The 17,569-nt window shown below is 40.1% G+C and overlaps 1 protein-coding gene across 7 annotated transcripts in view; it reads left to right on the top strand.

Moving 5' to 3' along the window:
* MEIS2 (Meis homeobox 2) overlaps nucleotides 1–17,569 on the top strand; it is a 234,165-nt gene that overhangs the window by 71,055 nt on the left and 145,541 nt on the right. For all 7 annotated transcript variants that reach the window (XM_056134127.1, XM_056134125.1, XM_056134126.1 and 4 more), the window contains exon 8: nucleotides 2,222–2,367. In XM_056134127.1, coding sequence (XP_055990102.1) covers nucleotides 2,222–2,367 — 146 coding nt within the window. The remainder of the gene's footprint in view (nucleotides 1–2,221; nucleotides 2,368–17,569) is intronic.

Raw genomic sequence — 17,569 nt, 5'->3', positions numbered from 1 at the left:
ATAGCCACTCTCCATCTGTGTCACATGAGCAGCTGATGAGATCGCGCCAGTGTCTGTGTTTTGGAGAGCACATCTACCCAGGTTAAAATGCTAGGGTTGCCAAGGAGCAGTCAGAAGCCATTAGTGTGGGTGAGAATTTGCCTTGCAGCAGTTCCTTGGCATGGTGGAAAGCATGTATGCATGTCCCTGCCGGAGCTTCTGTGTGTATGTGAACACATGTGCATATGTGTCTGTGTGTGTGCATGCGTGTTCCCATGATGTGGGACTCACTCTAGTATACTGTGTATAGGGTGGGGGACAGATGAGGATGAGACTTCATAGACCTCATATTCAAAAGTCAATGTCTTTTGTTTCCTAGTGCTATGATTAATTCTTTTGACTCTTTGGGGGTCCCTCTCACTAATTTCCTGATTATTATTATTTTTTTATCATAACAGACGGCAAAGAAAAAGAGAACAGCAACTTCGGGGTCATGCTCTAGTGTTTGGGCAGATGGAAGGGAGCTGCTTTGCCTTGGGGCAGGGTGGTTGTAATGAAGTGGCCTGTCAGTCTGTAAATAGTGAGGGTCATCTCTTCCATGTGATGGAGGGTATCGCATTGCAGTGAAAATGGAAATGTCAATAAAATTAATCTGCCAGCTCTTTGCCGTGGCTTTTCTGCTTCTCTGGGCAAAGAAGGTTGAGGGTGGTTTTTTTTTTTTTTTTTTTTTTTTGGTGGGAAAGTAAAGGAACAGGTACAAGGAGGTCCGCAGAGCTGACCCAGAAGTTAAAACAGGGGCCCCTACGGGCAGAATATCTGCGGTGTAGCCAACCCAGGAGGAGGGAGGTTCTGGGAATGAACTGGTGAGTCTGTAGCCTTCCCAGGAAGCTCCAGAGCGGCTAGCTCAGGCTACATTGAGCACAGAGTTTATTGTTTTAGGCTTTCTTGGACAAGGTTTTTACTTAGCATGGGATTTATGGCATTTACTGCTAATGAATGTCTATTCTTAAATTACAAAAACCCCCATCTCAGCGCAATTCCCAGATGTCCTTCCAGGACCCTGGCTTCTTAAACACCAGCAGGGAGCATAAACTCTCCACTTCTCTGTTTTCCTCTTTCGTGTGGCTCCAGGCTAATGATGTGCAAGGAAAACACAGCCATCTATAAAGCCCCAGTGCTGTCCCCGTATTCTTCATTTATTTTGCATTTGATTATGCCACAAGTCGGATCTTGTTTCTTTCCTTTTTTAAAGTTATTAGTTCAAATATTAATGTAGGGATATGGCATATATTGCTCCTCTTGATTGATGCCTTCCCAAAAACAGGAAGACGTGCTCGTATGAATTTTAAGAAAGTAGGGGTCCTGCAATGCCTTGCCAGAAGAGTTTTTCAGATACATAATTTAGATGCCCTCCAGGCAGGCTTTCAAGGCATTTTTGCTGGAGGGCAAGAAAAAATAACTATGACTGTTAAAAGTAAATGATTTTTGCTAATGCACAATTAATGCCAGAGAAAAGCACAGAAGAGGAAGATGCTGATAGAAACTTCTGATTAAGTGAACAGCCTACCTTGATGTGTATCTTTTTTCTTTTCTTGTTTTTAATCATAATGATCAAGTGATGTGGAGAGCTAAAAAGTTTACATGTCATGCAAATGCTGAGTATAAGGGTCATCTGAGGCATTTGTCCGCGCACGTGTGTGTGTGTGTATGTGTGTGTGTGTGTGTCTGCGCGCGTGCATGCACACGCACGCACTGGGGAGGTGACAGTTCCAGGAGGGGCTGAGCAGGCAGTGTGTTATGTGCAATGAACAGTGACACAGTTACTGTCACCTATGCAGGCAGCCTAGAATATATAGACTACAGAACATTGAACTTGATTACCCTCCAGTATGTGTTCACTATGGGCATGGGGATGCATTTCCACCGAATGGGTTTTTCTGATGGCGGTTTTCCCACATTGGATTCCATAATTGACAAAGAGCTACTGCACTGTGTCAAGCGCACAATTATAATTGAATTAATGATATGGGCGAGTGTGAGACACACAAAATTAACATTTGAAGAGGCCTGGTTTAATTTTGTCTTTTACATATTTGTGTCTCCAATTATACTTTAATGAAAGAGAATATACCCGCCTAATGGATTTCTTTCAACAAGCTTAGCGGAGCTCATCATTAGCTGCACGTTGTTGTTGGCACCCTTTCTCTGTTTGCTCTAATGTATTTTTATATCTTTCTCCTAGGGGATGGCTTAGACAACAGTGTAGCTTCACCTGGCACAGGTGACGATGATGATCCAGACAAGGACAAAAAACGCCAGAAGAAAAGAGGCATTTTCCCTAAAGTAGCAACAAATATCATGAGAGCATGGCTCTTCCAGCATCTCACAGTAAGTCCAGATAAATGATTACCCCTCCAAAAAATGTTTTCTTTCCCTCCTGTTTGCAAGTAATAAGGAACACACCCCGATTTGTTTTATATAGGTGCCGGCTTTCCTTGTCCATGTATCTGATGATTAGCCAGAGAGTTTAGTTAAGATTGTCTCAACTCCTGTAGTCTCAGAGGGCTTATAGGAAGAAGGGTACCCTTAGCTCAGGTGTAAACTGTATTCAGAGTGGCCTAGGATAGTGAACAGGATATATGAGTCAATTTGTAATATATGCTAAAAGATATAAGAGCAACTTCACATAAGATAAGGAGCTTACGAGTCCATAAACATTGCTCATTACACTCTTAATGAAAACCATCTTTTGCAAGTGTGCACGTATGTGCACGCACACACACACACACACACACACACACACACAGAACACCAAGCCACATGCATATCCAGGCCCAAGGTATCAGGTGTGACACTAATCACAGAAGCAGCTTGCAAACATGTCCTGCATGTATGTGACATATGCCGAACAGTTTGAGGGACTCTCATGCCTTTGTTTGGAAGGTGGAAATAAAATATTCTTTAAAAAAGCTACCCAGAACCACCTTACCATTATCTCCTGTGCTTGCCCTGTTCATGTGTGGGAAAAGATCGAGTACTGGCAACATCGCCCTGTTCATGTGTGGGAAAAGATCAAGTACTGGCAACATCGCCCTGTTCATGTGTGGGAAAAGATCAAGTACTGACAACATTTCTTATTTTTTTGAGATAACAATTTATCTGTATCCTCCTGCTTGCAATTGTCTTTATGTATCTATATGTATATGTGTGTATATATGTTCATGTATATATATATATACATACATACATACACACACTGTGGCCTCTAAGACTCTCATGACAAAAAGTTCCAATAAATTTTTACAGAGAAACTGATATTTTGCTGTTCATTTGGAAATTCTGGGAAATTCCGAGGAGTTCTGAGACTGTTTTCTTGGTATGATATTGTTTTCAGGCCATTCTGTGTTAGGCTAATGCTTAAAAATAGAGTAGCACACTAAAAGCTGAAGGTCTTCTTTGATTATTCAACTTGTGTGTTGCCATGCTGAATGACATTAGTTACAGTGTCATGGGTCCAGGACAAGGTTCCACTTTTATTTATGGCACTGGCTGCTGGCTGCCTCTTCTTGCAGAGAGACAAAGGGCAGGGGAGGTGGAGCCGAGCTGGGGAGGGCCCAGAGAGTCACATCCCTAAATCGGCCATTTTGTTGTAAGGACATTAGTAGCAAACTAAGGTGTATCGATCGGGGCTGTGGTGTCAGGATTAGCTGGGAGAACCAACGAGGCTGCCGTGGTAGTGGTTATTCTTGCCTTGCAGCTACGGCCATTTCAAAGGTCAGGGCCTTGCACTGACTCGGCTCAGAGGAATTAGACAGAACATGCGGTCTCTGGGCTGATTACTTAACCAAAGACAAAATAATGAGTCCTAAGCAAATACTGACTAATTGAAAGGGCTGTAAATCCATTACATATTGGTCAGGGATAATCAGGAGTATTTAATCACTTTTATCTATTCAGGAGCACTGAAGCTGCAACAGCAAAGCCCTGAACCTTGCCATGTGGTTATTATTCTCATCATTATCAAAATTACTTCACAGCTGTTCTTTGCTACATCACCTCAGCTGGAGATTTACTAACCTGTAAAATGTTTTTAATTTGGAAGTCGAGTGAGTGTGAGGGGAGGGGCTTCTCATTTTTAACGCAAGGTTTCTTTGGTTAGAGTAGCAACTAAGAAAGACAGGCAGTGACGGAGGGGTGGCAGGCAGGCAGCGCCCTCCAGGCCAGCTCACCTGTTTGATGTTTTCTTCCCTGCTTCCTTCATCCCGGGCCTTTCCGAAGATGCAGGCTTTAACCATTGCTTTTCCACTAACGTCTCCGTGTTTTCTTTCTGCCCCTCTGTAATCAAGACCACAGTCACAGGCGTGCAACGTTCTACTGCTTTCCTTCTAAGTAAGGCCCAGAAAGGGCTGGGATTAGTACAAGGGGCTCCTGCCACTGGGTCTGAACTTTCTTGGTCTCTAAAACTATGCTTTGTGCTTTCCCCACCACTTTGTGATGACTTGGCTAAAAAACCATGAGTCTCTTAAGCAACAGTATTGTATGTGTGTCTGTGTGTTGTGTGTATGTGTGTGTGAGTCATATATATATATATATATATATATAAAATATGTCTCACCTTTTTGGTCATTGCTCTGGACCCCAGATGTTTGTTTTGTTTATAGTTCCCTGAACTCCCAACTTTTCCAAATAGACTTCCGTCGTTTCTCTCAGCTCACTTTAACTCTCCTCACTATCTTCTTCCTGTGCCTTGACTAGACTAAAGTCTTCTGCCTTGTGGCACACTGAACCCACCATGTGCTCACAAATAACTGAGAGTGTGATGTCAGTAATTTTGGGGTGCTCCTTGTGACTCTGTTGTGCTACAGTCCGACCTATCCCACTGCTGAAAGTACTTTTATCTAAATGTACTTTATCTCAGTTCTGACTTAGTGCAGAATTCTCTGTCAAACTGAAACTTGCATTCAGACCTATCGTTGGAGCAGGAGTAAACACACAAATAGCTTGAGCTGAGAAGTCCGAACACTTGAGAGCTTCAAGTTCAGTTTTCCTCTCTACTGGCTGAACCGCAGTTTGGTCTGTTCACTTCTCAGAACTGTCCACTGTTTTCCAAACAAGTGGTACATGTTGCATGACATACGGGTGCCTTTCCTCCGCTCAGGCCTTTTTGGTTCTGCTCAGGAACACTTAGGCTACCACTCCCAGCTTCCCAGTCTCCTTGGCTTCTCCTTCTGCTTTTCTTTTCACTTCCCAGAAAGTGCTTTCTTTTTCTCCTCTCCATGACGGTTCACAACATGCTCCTTTCATTATTTTCTCCTACTGGCTTTGTCTTTCAGTCTTTCTCTTTGCTCCCCTCCCTGGCCTTCTCTGCACCTCCCTTGTATCCTAAGGAAATTCCCCTCAGCTTGGTTTGCACTTTGAATATTTTCCCCGTCTTATCCAGATTTTACCCCAACTGCAGAGAAGAGGTTCAGCGACTTTGATGAGGATGGTCCTGTAAAACTTTTACTTTCCAATCTTTAATGAGCCACAAGATTTACTCGGCTATAATTCTGCGCTCAGAAACCAAGAATAGAGATCCCTAACTAGCAGCACGTTAATTTAGACTTCTTTTCTTACAGGCACTAACAGGCAGGAATCCTTGGAAATAGAGATGCCCCACTATATTTTTCTGTCATTTAATTAATTTCAACTTTCAAAGTGAAATGTTGGCTCTAGCTCACTGAAAATAGACGTAGTCTAAATTATTATTTCATGGAAATTTCTTTACAAGTGCATGATTCAATGTGCATTCCTCCATTATTAGTCTCTTTAACATTATTTCAAACTGGTTTGGTCCTCCTTTGTGTAGTATGACCTGTTCTTGTATTACAATAATCCCCGATGTACCCTTTTTTCTTTCTTTTTTAAAAAAGAAGCTAATTGAATTATCTCATTATTTTAATTTGTTAAGCAAATGTATTTTGCATCTCAGGATGTGTTCTTAAAGAAGGGGGCTGCTAAGGCTTTGCCCCCTGAATGGGCCATTGGCCCATTTTGACATTCATGCATTCATTAACTAGCAGGACATAAAAGAACTCTGGTTGTATTTTTTTTCCAAACACCCAACCAGCATGGAGCAACTTTTTCCAATAAGCCACAGGGGTCTCTCTACATATGTTCTCAACTGCAAGCTATTGTCACCTATTCTGAATACCTCAAAAGACCCAAAGAAAAAAGACCCCCACCTCAACAAAGGCCAACTGTAGCAATTGTTGAGTCTTAGTCTCAATATGACAAAAATCATTAACCTTCAGTTTTCTTGGAAGAACAAATTCCAGGACAACTGTAACAGTTAAAAACAATCTCACAAATTTCTATGCACCACCAACTTTAGGGGAAAAGGTAATAAACTTGAAGCTAGTGAATTATAATAAGAAGATGAATTTAAATCCAAAATGACATTTAAAAAATTGAACTATTTGATGAATTGAGAAATTGTCATCGTTTTCAGCACCTCAAGTTTGCTTCATCTGAAGTGCAGTCATTTCTAGCTAGCTACCAATTTCCAAAATGTTCTTTTTAAAGAAAAAATAATCTCTTTTAAAAATTCACAATAATTTCAAGGAACTAAGTCTGCTTTAGAAATTTAATTTACAAAAACTCGTGCTTATGATTACCCCTTCTTTTATTGGTTAATGCCTGTCTCGACTTAAGAAGCCAGTGGAGATGAAGAAAAAAATCTGTTGAAAATGTATATGCTTTTGCTGGAAAGTACTCAATGGTTTGAAAAAAAAAAAAACCTAGGGAAATCCTAGGGAAGTATATTCCTTTCACTAACACATGGAGATTATGATATCATAAAAGTAAGACTACCATTACAACTGTTTTTATTTGACTTCAAAGATAGTTAAAGAAAGAAACAGCAAGAAATAATACCAGGACTGCCAGTTTATTCATAACCATAGAAGGAGTTTTTCTATGCCAAGAAGCCCTTAGTGTGCTCAATTAGGCTCTCAGGCATCTCCACTTGCCACCTTCAAGAGCTCCCCTAGTTGTGCTGCAAAGAATATATTTAATCATGAAATGAAAACAGGAAGTGCTCACACACAAAGGCACCATTTGCTCATACCAGTTTCCAACTAGAGGTTTTCTTATTTGAAAACAGAGGGATAAAGCTCACACGTAATGGATGTGAGACTTCTTCACAGATAGGTGCAGAGGATCAGAAGCAAACTGACTTAAAACTGATAAAATATCCTATAGCCTTGTGAAAACTGCCCAGTTTGAAAAACTCTCCTTTTGTTTATGACAAAATGCTTTGTCCCTTTCTGGATCTCTGTTGGTGAGGGAGAGGGAAGAAGGCTGCCTCTCAGGTGTTCACTTCTTTCACTTCTTTTGTGTTTCAGAAGATTTTGGAAAAGTCTTTGTTTGGTAGTAGAGATGTGTTTTAAAGCAAATTGCCCTACAAAGATAGTGCACCCAGGTTGTGAAAAGTATATCTCTTCTTCAGTGAGTTCAGACCGAAACTTAGTTATGTTTTTTTTTTATTGTAATGAATTTGTACACAGAGAGAGAGAGAGAGAGAGAGAGAGAGAAAGAGAGAGAAATAGGCAGAGGCAGAAAGCTCTGTTGAGAGCTCTGTTAAGATTCTCTTCATTTTGTGTGGAACCAGATGGCTTCCTTTCCTAAGTGGGAAGGCAGAGTGTCAAGGTTATGATCATGTGGCCTGGAATCTGGAACACAATAGATCTTTTTTTTTTCTGATAGGGTTACCCACAGCCAGCAGTGCTCAGGGCTTTCTCCTCATTCTGTGCTCAGTGATCACTCCTGGCAGTGTGTTGGGGATAATGTATAGTGCAAGGAATTGAACTGTGTAAGTAAAATAACTTAACTCCTGTACTATTGCTCTAGCTCCCCACAGTAGAATAGCTGAACCTTTAACCTCAGCAATCTTCATTTTTTTTTATCTGTAGAATGGAGATAATTCTTGAACCAACCTACTAGGATTGATGCAAGATCAAATGAGATGACGTAAAATTTCCAGCCCTGTGCCTTGGTGCTATAACTATAACTCATATTTTGACGTAGTTGACTGGGTGGGAGAAAGGTTGGATCTATGGAATCTGGTGAATAAAATTACTATCTACCTTTCTGTGTGATATTGAAAGACTGAGTTCTGCCCAAAAAACTCCAAATTCTCCTCAGAAGGAGAGGAAATCCCCTAAACGAAACATTTGCGAACACTTGGTGTTGTTGGGTGATAGCACTGGATAAATTGGGTGCCACTGAAAAATCAGAACATTCTAGGGAGCCTTACAGGGTAGGGTAGGAGGTAAAGAAGAAAGTGTCAGTTGAGAAACTAAGAATGTTCCATTGGGGCCCACTCTAGGTCAAGTACACTGCCTTTACTCTAAAGATTCCAGTATGTGAATAGAATCTAAAGTCCGTATCTTTCTTTTAATGTTAAAAGGAGCCAGAGCAATGGTATAGTCAATTGGGCACTTGCCTTGTATGAGGCTGACCTGGCTTCGATCCCTGGCATCACATATGGGCCTCTGAGCTCTGCCACGAGTATTCCCTGAGCACAGAGCCTGGAGTAAGCCCTGAGAAACACTGGGTATGACCGTCAAACCAAAAGAAAAATAAAAAGAAGAAGAAAATTTAAACCCTGTGATAGACAGCTAGTACGGTTTATTTGGGGTTGTTGTTTAGCTGGAGCCATAGCACAGCAGTAGGACGTTCACCTTGAATGCGGCTGATGTGGGTTCAGTTCCTCCGCCCCTCTCAGAGAGCCCAGCAAGCTACCGAGAGTATCACGCCCACACGCCAAAACCTGGCAGGCTCCCTGTGATGTATTTGATATGCCAAACACAGTAAGAAAAAGTCTCACAATGAAGATATTGCAGGGCCCATTCAAGCAGATTGCTGAATAATGGGAGGACAGTGCTACAGTGCTTCAGTTGTTTAACTTTATTTAGGCATTGTGAGTAATAGTACTTTTTTTTTTTTATCTTTTTGGGTCACACCTAGCAATGTTCCGGTGTTACTCCTGGGTCTACATGCAGGGATTACTCCTGGTAGTGCTCGGGGACCATATGGGATGCCGGGGATTGAACCCAATTTGACAGCATGCAAGGAAAACACCCTGCCAGCTATACTATTGCTCAGGACCCAAGTTATAGTACTGTTAATACTAAACTTTCAAGCAGACAATATTCCAGCACCACAGCCACCACCAGAGTGGCATTGTCCTTTCACTAGTGTCTCAAACCCCTTTCCTCCCCCAACCTTCCAACCCATTCACTCTGCAAACTCAATTTGTAGGCCAACTCTCAGGGCCTACCGAGAATTGGCCATTTCTTTATATCCCACATATGATGGATCATTCTGTTCCTCTCCTCCTGACTGACTCTACTCTGCACTATACCATCTAGTTCCATTCATGTAGCAGCATATTGCATGTTTTCCTCTTTTCTTATAGCTGTGTAGTATTCTGTTGTGTGTATATACCAGAGTTTCTTTATGCGGTCATCTGTTCTTGAATCCTTGGGTTGTTTCCAGATCTTAGCTATTGTGATTAGTGCTGCAATCAACACAAGAGTATGGTTTTTAAAAACAGTCTCTGAATGTAAAATGAGAAGATTCGAGTTTGAGCCCTGTGACCCTGGATAATCTATTCATTCAACCTCTGAACCTATTTCCTTGCCTATGAAATGAACATTATAAATGAACATTATAAATCCCACAGAGCTAGTGAGGTTGCTGTGCAGTTCTAATGGTGTAGTCAATTTATAAACTGTAATGTGTGGCACAAATGTCAAGTACATTGGTCTGTCGGTTGTGTGCTTGGTTGCAGTCACTTGAGACCTCTGACACTCTGAAATTACCGAGAGTGAGAAACATAATGATTCCATGATTCATCTCTACCTCAGTTTCTTCACTTGTCCATTTCCACATCTCCAGTATCCGTGGAGACACTGATGCTTTCTAACATTAGACTTCTTTCTAAGAGCCATGAATGGTTAATGGAATCAGTATTTCATGGACATTCATTATTTCTACTTGGAAATTAGTGCCTACATGATTCTGAGATCTGTCTACTTAATAATAATCGCTATAACCAAATTAATACCAGATATAAAATGTTGGCTTCACTTAGAACGTGAGGGATGGGCTTTCTCACATTCAAAGACACAGATGTGCAGTGAATACAAGTAGGGTTCGTGGGCTGAGAAATGCTTATGTAGAAATGCATGTGTGGAACACACAGCTGAAAAACGCCAGCAGAGTGCTTCCCGCAAGCATGCAGCAGGGTGAGGCCACCCCGGCCCTAAGTCTTTGCATTGTTTTTCTGCTGCCAGGAGAAAACATCTGTGAATTATTTGAAAGGAACCTTATACTGGAGATCATCTGAATTGGTGTCATCTCTGTTTAATTTCAGGAAATGATGTCACAATGCATTAAATAACATTGCTGGGTGATTTATTTTCCTGTGGACATGCTATCCTAAGCATTCTTCTTCTCTTGCAATGTTTCCAATTAACTGTAAGCTTGAGTTCCATTTCATAATGATTTTGCAAGTGGAGAGGAATAGAGGTGGGAATAATAGTCATTTCAGAGGTTGCTGAGGTTGAGAGCTAACGGCATATCCATCATGGCCTTATTGGGACAGGAGGGTACTGAACATTAGGGCTGTGATCATTGGTAGCAACTTGCAATGGCTTTGATTGGTGTAAAGAATGTCTTTAAAATTTAAAAAAAAAAACTCAAACATTCTGATCTTAGCTATCCAAAGAACCACTAGATAATTTTAATACAGACCTTCATGCTGTAGCTTCTGCTTTAGCAAAGTTTCTGTGCACTCCCATCTTCAGTAAAGAATAGAGGACATAAGTCAATTCTGTGTGCCATCTGTCGTCGTTTTTACAATTTCTAAAATTAAAGAGACAGGCCAAAAATTTAATGTTGTGTTGAATACTAGAAATTCCTCTAGAAGAAATAAAATTATAACTAAATTTACTTAGCCTCTCTTGAGGGGGGACAAAAGCATACTGTGATTTTATCATAACCTTCGTCATAACCTTTTACTTGAAGTCCCAGTTTGGTCTTTAGAATTGAACTGATACATTTTGTATGTGAACATGGATCTGTTTGGGATCAGCAGCCATTGTCCTCATTCCCAGTGACTTCAGGTGAAGTCTCCCATAAAGGACTGTGTGGCAAGGAGATGTGTGGTACCTTCAGCACAAAAACATCTGGCCCAGATCTTCAGAAGTGCAGCAGATAATCCCATTTAAAAAGAAGTTCATCTTAAATCAACTAGGAAAATTAAGGTCCAGATTATGAGCTGAGAGACACATTTAAAAATAAGTAACAGAGTGAGAAGATTGAAGAATGAAATGCTTATTAAATTACCATCAAAAAGAAGCTAAAATAATTATTAGCTTAAAGTTTAACACCGAGTTTCATAAAATATCACTCTGAGTATAATTGTTTAAAAATACGTTAAAGAATTCAAGGAGATGGAGAATTGAGGACCTTTGAATAAAAGAAAATAGAAGGCATGTGCATATCTGAATATTCAGCTATTTAAAAATTCTAAGAATAGAGTGTCATTAAATGCTGTTTAGTGAGATCTCTGAATATTCATTCAGTTCATAGAGAAAATTTCCATTCCCACCACCCCCTCCCCATTCCACATGACCACAGCTAGCTAGCAAGTGCATTCTGTGAAGTGGAGTTATGAGGAATTAAAGGCCAACTTGACGAGTTAAGAGAACACAAACTGTCCCTCGACTTTACTGCACGAAAGGGCCATTTTTTGACCTTAATATTCAACATTAATTTTAATTTTAGACATTGTAACAACAGAAATTTCTGACTCCTGGACATGCCCTCTCTTCTCTGTGCTGAAGCCTGTTTTTGCAATTTAGAACAGATTATGAAGTGTAAAGATGAGATACAGCCCACTGCTCCTGTTAGGAAATAATGACTAGGGTAGGACGCATTAGGTTGCTTGAATGGAATTTGCTTTACTACATTGATGTCTGCGGTACTACTTTCTAAATTGATTGGCAGCAGTTGTTTACAGTATGCAAAGTAATCACTGGCACCCTTTAAAGGTGTATTATCCTTTTAAAACATAATAGTAATGCCATTTTCATGCTTTTACATTTGCTATTCATATTTTGAACTGCCAAGTCCCAAATCTGCCAGAACTAATTTAAGTTGTTTTTATCTAATAGTGGATAAGTTGTCAAGTCACAATATAATGGCAGATAATTTTTCTTAAACTATAGTTTTACTTCTTGGTTATAATAGATAACATGAATATTTGTTGTACCAACTTGATTGTCCACAAAAAGGAAAATCACAACTCAGGAGATGATTATTGTGGGATTCAGGGATGACAGATGTTGAAAAGACTATTATTATCTGGCTATTTGGAGCATTATAGAAAATTAACATCAGTCATTAATCTTTTAGCCACCCTGAGGCCCAATTGACTGATCCCTGATTTGACTCCTATCAGGGCATCTTCATGCTTCATCCTTGGTGATTCCAGTACAGATCTTGCTGTTGCTGTTATTTTTGATACCTTTGCTATCACATTATAATTTAATTATGTAGATAATTGTATTGTAATTATAGTATAATCAATAATTATGTAAATGCATATTTTCCATCATTATTCTCTATTCATGTATACTACAGAAAGAATTTTGACTGGAAACATCGTCAGTTCCCTAACTAATAATTTAGAAAGAGAGAGAGTCCTGTGACTCCAGTCCTACCATATTTGTAGACTGGCTTATTTCTTGCCCAGGACACATGGTGTGACTCTGTGATAGGCAAACAGTAAACAACCCAAGTGTCCTGGGGGTGGTGCGACACTAGTCTTTCATAAAGGCAAAGACTTTCATCAATAGCAGAGATGAATGCTGGATTATTCCCTGGAGGTTCAGTCACATGTTAGAACTCTGTAAAAGCAGCCTGTTTTTTTTCCCATGGTGAAAAGTTATAGGTTCCATTTCAGTGTTTCAAGATACCTGCAGGCAGCACATGAGTTGTTACGTGTGTTTTATACCCTGCCCCGCTGTGAATTTTTAAAAAAAATGTTGTAAGAGGGTGTAGGCAATGTGAATTCATTATTAGTCAGTCATATGCTCACTCAACTTTTACAGTAATTCTGGGAAACTGTAATCAGTGGCAAAATCCCACCTTCACTCTCTTTAATGAAGACCCCTCTCCAATTTATTTTGTTTTGTTTTGGTTTCTGAGACACACCCAGTGGTATTCACTTCTGGCTCTGCAACTTAGGGATCACTCCTGGCAGACTCAATGGACCATATGGGGTTCTGGGAATAAAACCAGGGATGACTGCGTGCAAGGCAAGAACCCTGCTTGCTATACTATCTCTCCGTACCCTTCCCCCCGCCCCCGTTTTTATGTTTACTTTTAAACAACTTAAATGCTAATAATATATGAACATGTAGAAAGGTAGCAGTTGGGGGAAAAGGGTGGGGCTATACCAACCAGTGCTCAGGGCTTGCTCCTGGCTTTGTGCTTTGGGATCAATCCTCACAATGCTTAGGGTACAATGCGAAGTACCAGAGATTGAACTCAGATTGGCCTTGTGCAAAGAAAGTGCATGTACCTGCCGTATTATCTCTTCAGTCCCTGTTCCTGTATTTTTACACTGTTTTGCCAGTGGTCATCCTAAATGTCTCTTGGTTGTTTAAAATGTGTGTGCAGTCAGTTCAATAAAGGGGCGTTGTTTAATTTTTCCTGAATTTCTAGTTGACTTGATTGAGCAGATATTAGAAATGTTTGTAATTCATAAAAGAATCATTCCTTTTCCTACCTTTAAATAGGACAATCTGTTAATTCTTTATGCTGTGCAAAAATAAGCAAACATAAAAAAAGGAAGAAAGAAATTCCTGCTGTTTCATGACCTAATATAAGAGAGACATCAGAGTTGGGATTAGTTTGCAATTAACTGGACCATGATCCTAGTTTCCTTTTGCTCACTGAATTATTTCGAGCCAATCATTTAATTTTCTGAATTCTCTCACCTTGTGTTAAGGGTTAGCTGAGATTAGAAGTAGCCCTTTGGGAAGGACTAGATCAGTGCAACTATAAAATGATCAGCATTAATATTTACATACAATACTGTCACTCACTGTCCTCCCGTTGTTCATCAGTTTGCTCGAGCGGGCCCAGTAACGTCTCCATTTTTGAGACTTGTTGTTACTGTGTTTGGCATATTGAATATTGCCGTGTGGGCGAGATACTCTCAGTAGCTTGCCAGGCTCTCCGAGAGAAGTGGAGGAATCGAACACGGCTCGGCCGGGCTGGCTGCGCGCAAGGCAAACGCCCTACTGCTGTGCTATCGCTTCAGCCTTTACATACAATAAATATTGAAATAATTTGTTCTCTCTTAACTGCATGGAATCTGAACTTTGTTACAGGTGAAACTCTTCAAAGAACAATACTTTACTTGTTTGTTGTGACTTTAGTCTATTTGGAATGAGGATCCAGTCCTGTAGTCGACATAATGAATGTAAGGGAAAAAACCAAGACCTTATGGATCATTCATTCTGTGGCACAATTTTAGGCGCATTTTAGTCAAAATGAATTTTGAAATTTCATAAGCTCAATCTTGTGAGAAATTGCTGTTGTATGGCAGAACTAACTTCACAATTAGCTTACTTTTATTATTGTAGCTTTAGAATAAGTTCCTTGGGGATTTGGACATCTTTACTCTCTGTCCATAGACTCTATCCTGAGAATTTATTCATTCTCTAGCTTGCTACTATTTTATCCTGGCCACGCTAGTGGTGAAGAGAAATTTTACTTCTAAAATATCCATTCCAAGAAAGGTAGAATCCTATGTGAGAGGCAGAATTAGCTTATTGTAGTGAAAGACCAGTGTGATATTTTTTTCCAAAGAAAATTTCTACCTGGAGCTAAATCAGGCAATCTGTGAGTCTACATTTAGAGATTTGCAGATGCTATAGTTTTTAAGATAGAATATTATTTGATTGAATTCACTGTATGTAAGACTTTCATGGAAAGCTTGAAAGACATATTGAGGTCCTTAGTTTAGACACATAAGCTGGCTATTTGGGTGAGGTGACAGTCGTGAAAAAAATGATGAGACTAAAATTTAGAAGTTGGAAATGATGGACTGGAAATATATAGTGGGTATGGAGCTTTCCTTGCATGCGAATGACCTGGATTTGATACCAGGCACCATAGATGATTCCCTGAGAATCAGCAGGAGCAGTTTATGAGCACAGAGAGACAAGTAAGCTCTGAGCACTGCCAAGCCCCTTCCCCCCCCCCCCCACCAAAAGTTGGAGCTTTTCTTTGGAGAAGTAATATTTAAAATAATGGTGGTACTGGAGCTGGAGAGATAGTACAGGGGCGAAGGTACTGCCTTGCACATAGCTACACATATCCAATCCCTGTCATCACATATGATCGTCCAAGCACCACCAAAAATGATCCCTGAGCACAGAACCAGGAGTAAGCTCTGAACATAGTTGGGTGAAGCCTAGTCCATCCTCTTCACCCAATCCCCCCCAAAGAAATGATGGCAATGAATAAAGTTCGAAAGAAAAAGGGTGCAGAAGGGTGTGTGTGTGTGTGTGTGTGTGTGTGTGTGTGTGTGTGTGTGTTGGATAGGGAAGTGGTGTTTAGCAGAGATTGTCTTTAGAGCCCGCCTTTAGGAAGAGATAACAGGTGCCTTACCTTGCATGCAGCTGACCTGAGTTCTATTCCTAGCATCCCATATGTTCCCCTGAGCCCACTAGGAGTGATCCCTGAATGCAGGGCCAGGAGTAAACCCTGAGCACAGCTAGGTGTGGCCCCAAAAACAAATAAAAATAAAGACTACATTTAAAAGGCCAACGAAAGGAATTAATAAGCAGAGATAAGTCAGCCTAGTAGCATAGTCAGATCATGTGAAAGAGAGACGGAATTTCAAAGTAGAGGAAATAGATTCTTTAGAAAGATCAAGGACAGTAGTGGCTAAAAGCAAGCCTTTGGATTTAACCTTTGGGAATCAATGTTTACTTCTGAATTCTGTAGACTGAGGAGTGAGCCGTCAAAGCTGGAAAGGTACAGAGGACAACAGGACAGTGGGTAGGGTGGGTGGCAGGAGAATCAGCAAAGGTGTATCAAGTGAATCTATGGAATCTGGAATAGGAGGGATCCCAGGGCAAGGACACGGAGAAATGGGGTATGGGGGCAATGATAGCAGACAAGGCAAGGGTTCAGAAGAGGAAGCAAGACAGCTTAGAATTCCACATTGGGGGTCAAAATACAGAGTGATCGTTGGGTGGGAAAGAGATATTTTTGTACAATAGGAAGAAAACTGAGGGAGTTCACTCAGAGCTTCTCTAGCTGGATGTGCAGAAACTGTGGAGAGTCTGATTGAGAACGAATCAGAAGGCACAGAAGTGCTGCTTGAATTAAAGAGGGCAGGCTGAAATGAAACCTGTCCACATGGTCTCATCCTTTCTCAGACTGATTTCAGGAAACCAGCAGAGAGGGGAGTAAAATGCACAACAGAAAAAAAAAAACAAATAAAAACAAAAAAAAAACAAAAAAACCCCTAAACTTAGGCACTAATAACAGGGGGGAAAGGGATGATGTTAGCAAATATTTGGAAGAATTCTTAAAATGATTATGTTCATTGCATACGAACAAAGAAAATCAGCGGCAACAAATCAATGTTTATTCCTTGAATCATGTCTGAAAAATTATTCCACAGTTCTTCAGAATTATGAGTGGTTAAGAGAAGTCAATTATTTAGCACTAAGAAAAAAAATAAAATTCTGGCATAACCTATAATGAAGATGTAAGCTAAGTATCATAAGCCAAACAAAAAAAGCACAAATATTGTGTGAGTTTACTTATATGAGAATATCAAATAATTCAGACACATAAAACCAGGAAGTAGAAGAGATACTAATAAGATGAAGGAAAAGGAAAATGAGAAGTTGCTTAATGAGTGTTTAGTTTCAGTTTGGGAAGATGAAAATGTTTGGGAAATTGAATTATGGTGATAGATATCCAGTAATGTGAAAGTGCTTATTTCACTGAACTCTGTACTGACATACGGTTGCAAAGGACGTTTGCCCATTGTTAGGTGCAGTTTATCACAGTAAAACATTGCATGTGGACAAAGAAAAGTCAAGAATATTTTAGAAAATAAAAATTGCTTTACTAATAAAATGTGTTGATAGTACAGTGGATAGGAGCTTGTCTTGCACAAAACCAACCCGCATTTGATCCCCAGCACCCAATAAGTTACCCTGAACCTGCCAGGAATGATCCCTGAACACAGAGTGTAAGTGAAAAAAAAACCAAAAATAAAATAAAACGTGTTGAAAGACAACAAGAAGATATGACAGCACTGGCCAACCCAATAGAGAGAATGATTTATTTTTTTAATGAAATAAGAACATGTCAATTTAAATCAATAGAGAATGGGTATTGAAATGGTTTAAAAAGTAGTCTAATACATGAAGAAATGTATTAATTTAAAGGTACCACGACAAAGTGATTGAAGGAAAAAGATCAGCTCAACAAATGCATTTTG

Source organism: Sorex fumeus, unplaced genomic scaffold (genome assembly GCF_029834395.1).
Source record: "Sorex fumeus unplaced genomic scaffold, SorFum_2.1 ptg000098l, whole genome shotgun sequence".
NCBI classification, from domain to species: Eukaryota; Metazoa; Chordata; class Mammalia; order Eulipotyphla; family Soricidae; genus Sorex; species Sorex fumeus.
The sequence above is the reverse complement of the archived record's forward strand: the minus strand, read 5'-3'. Positions and strand labels throughout refer to the sequence as shown.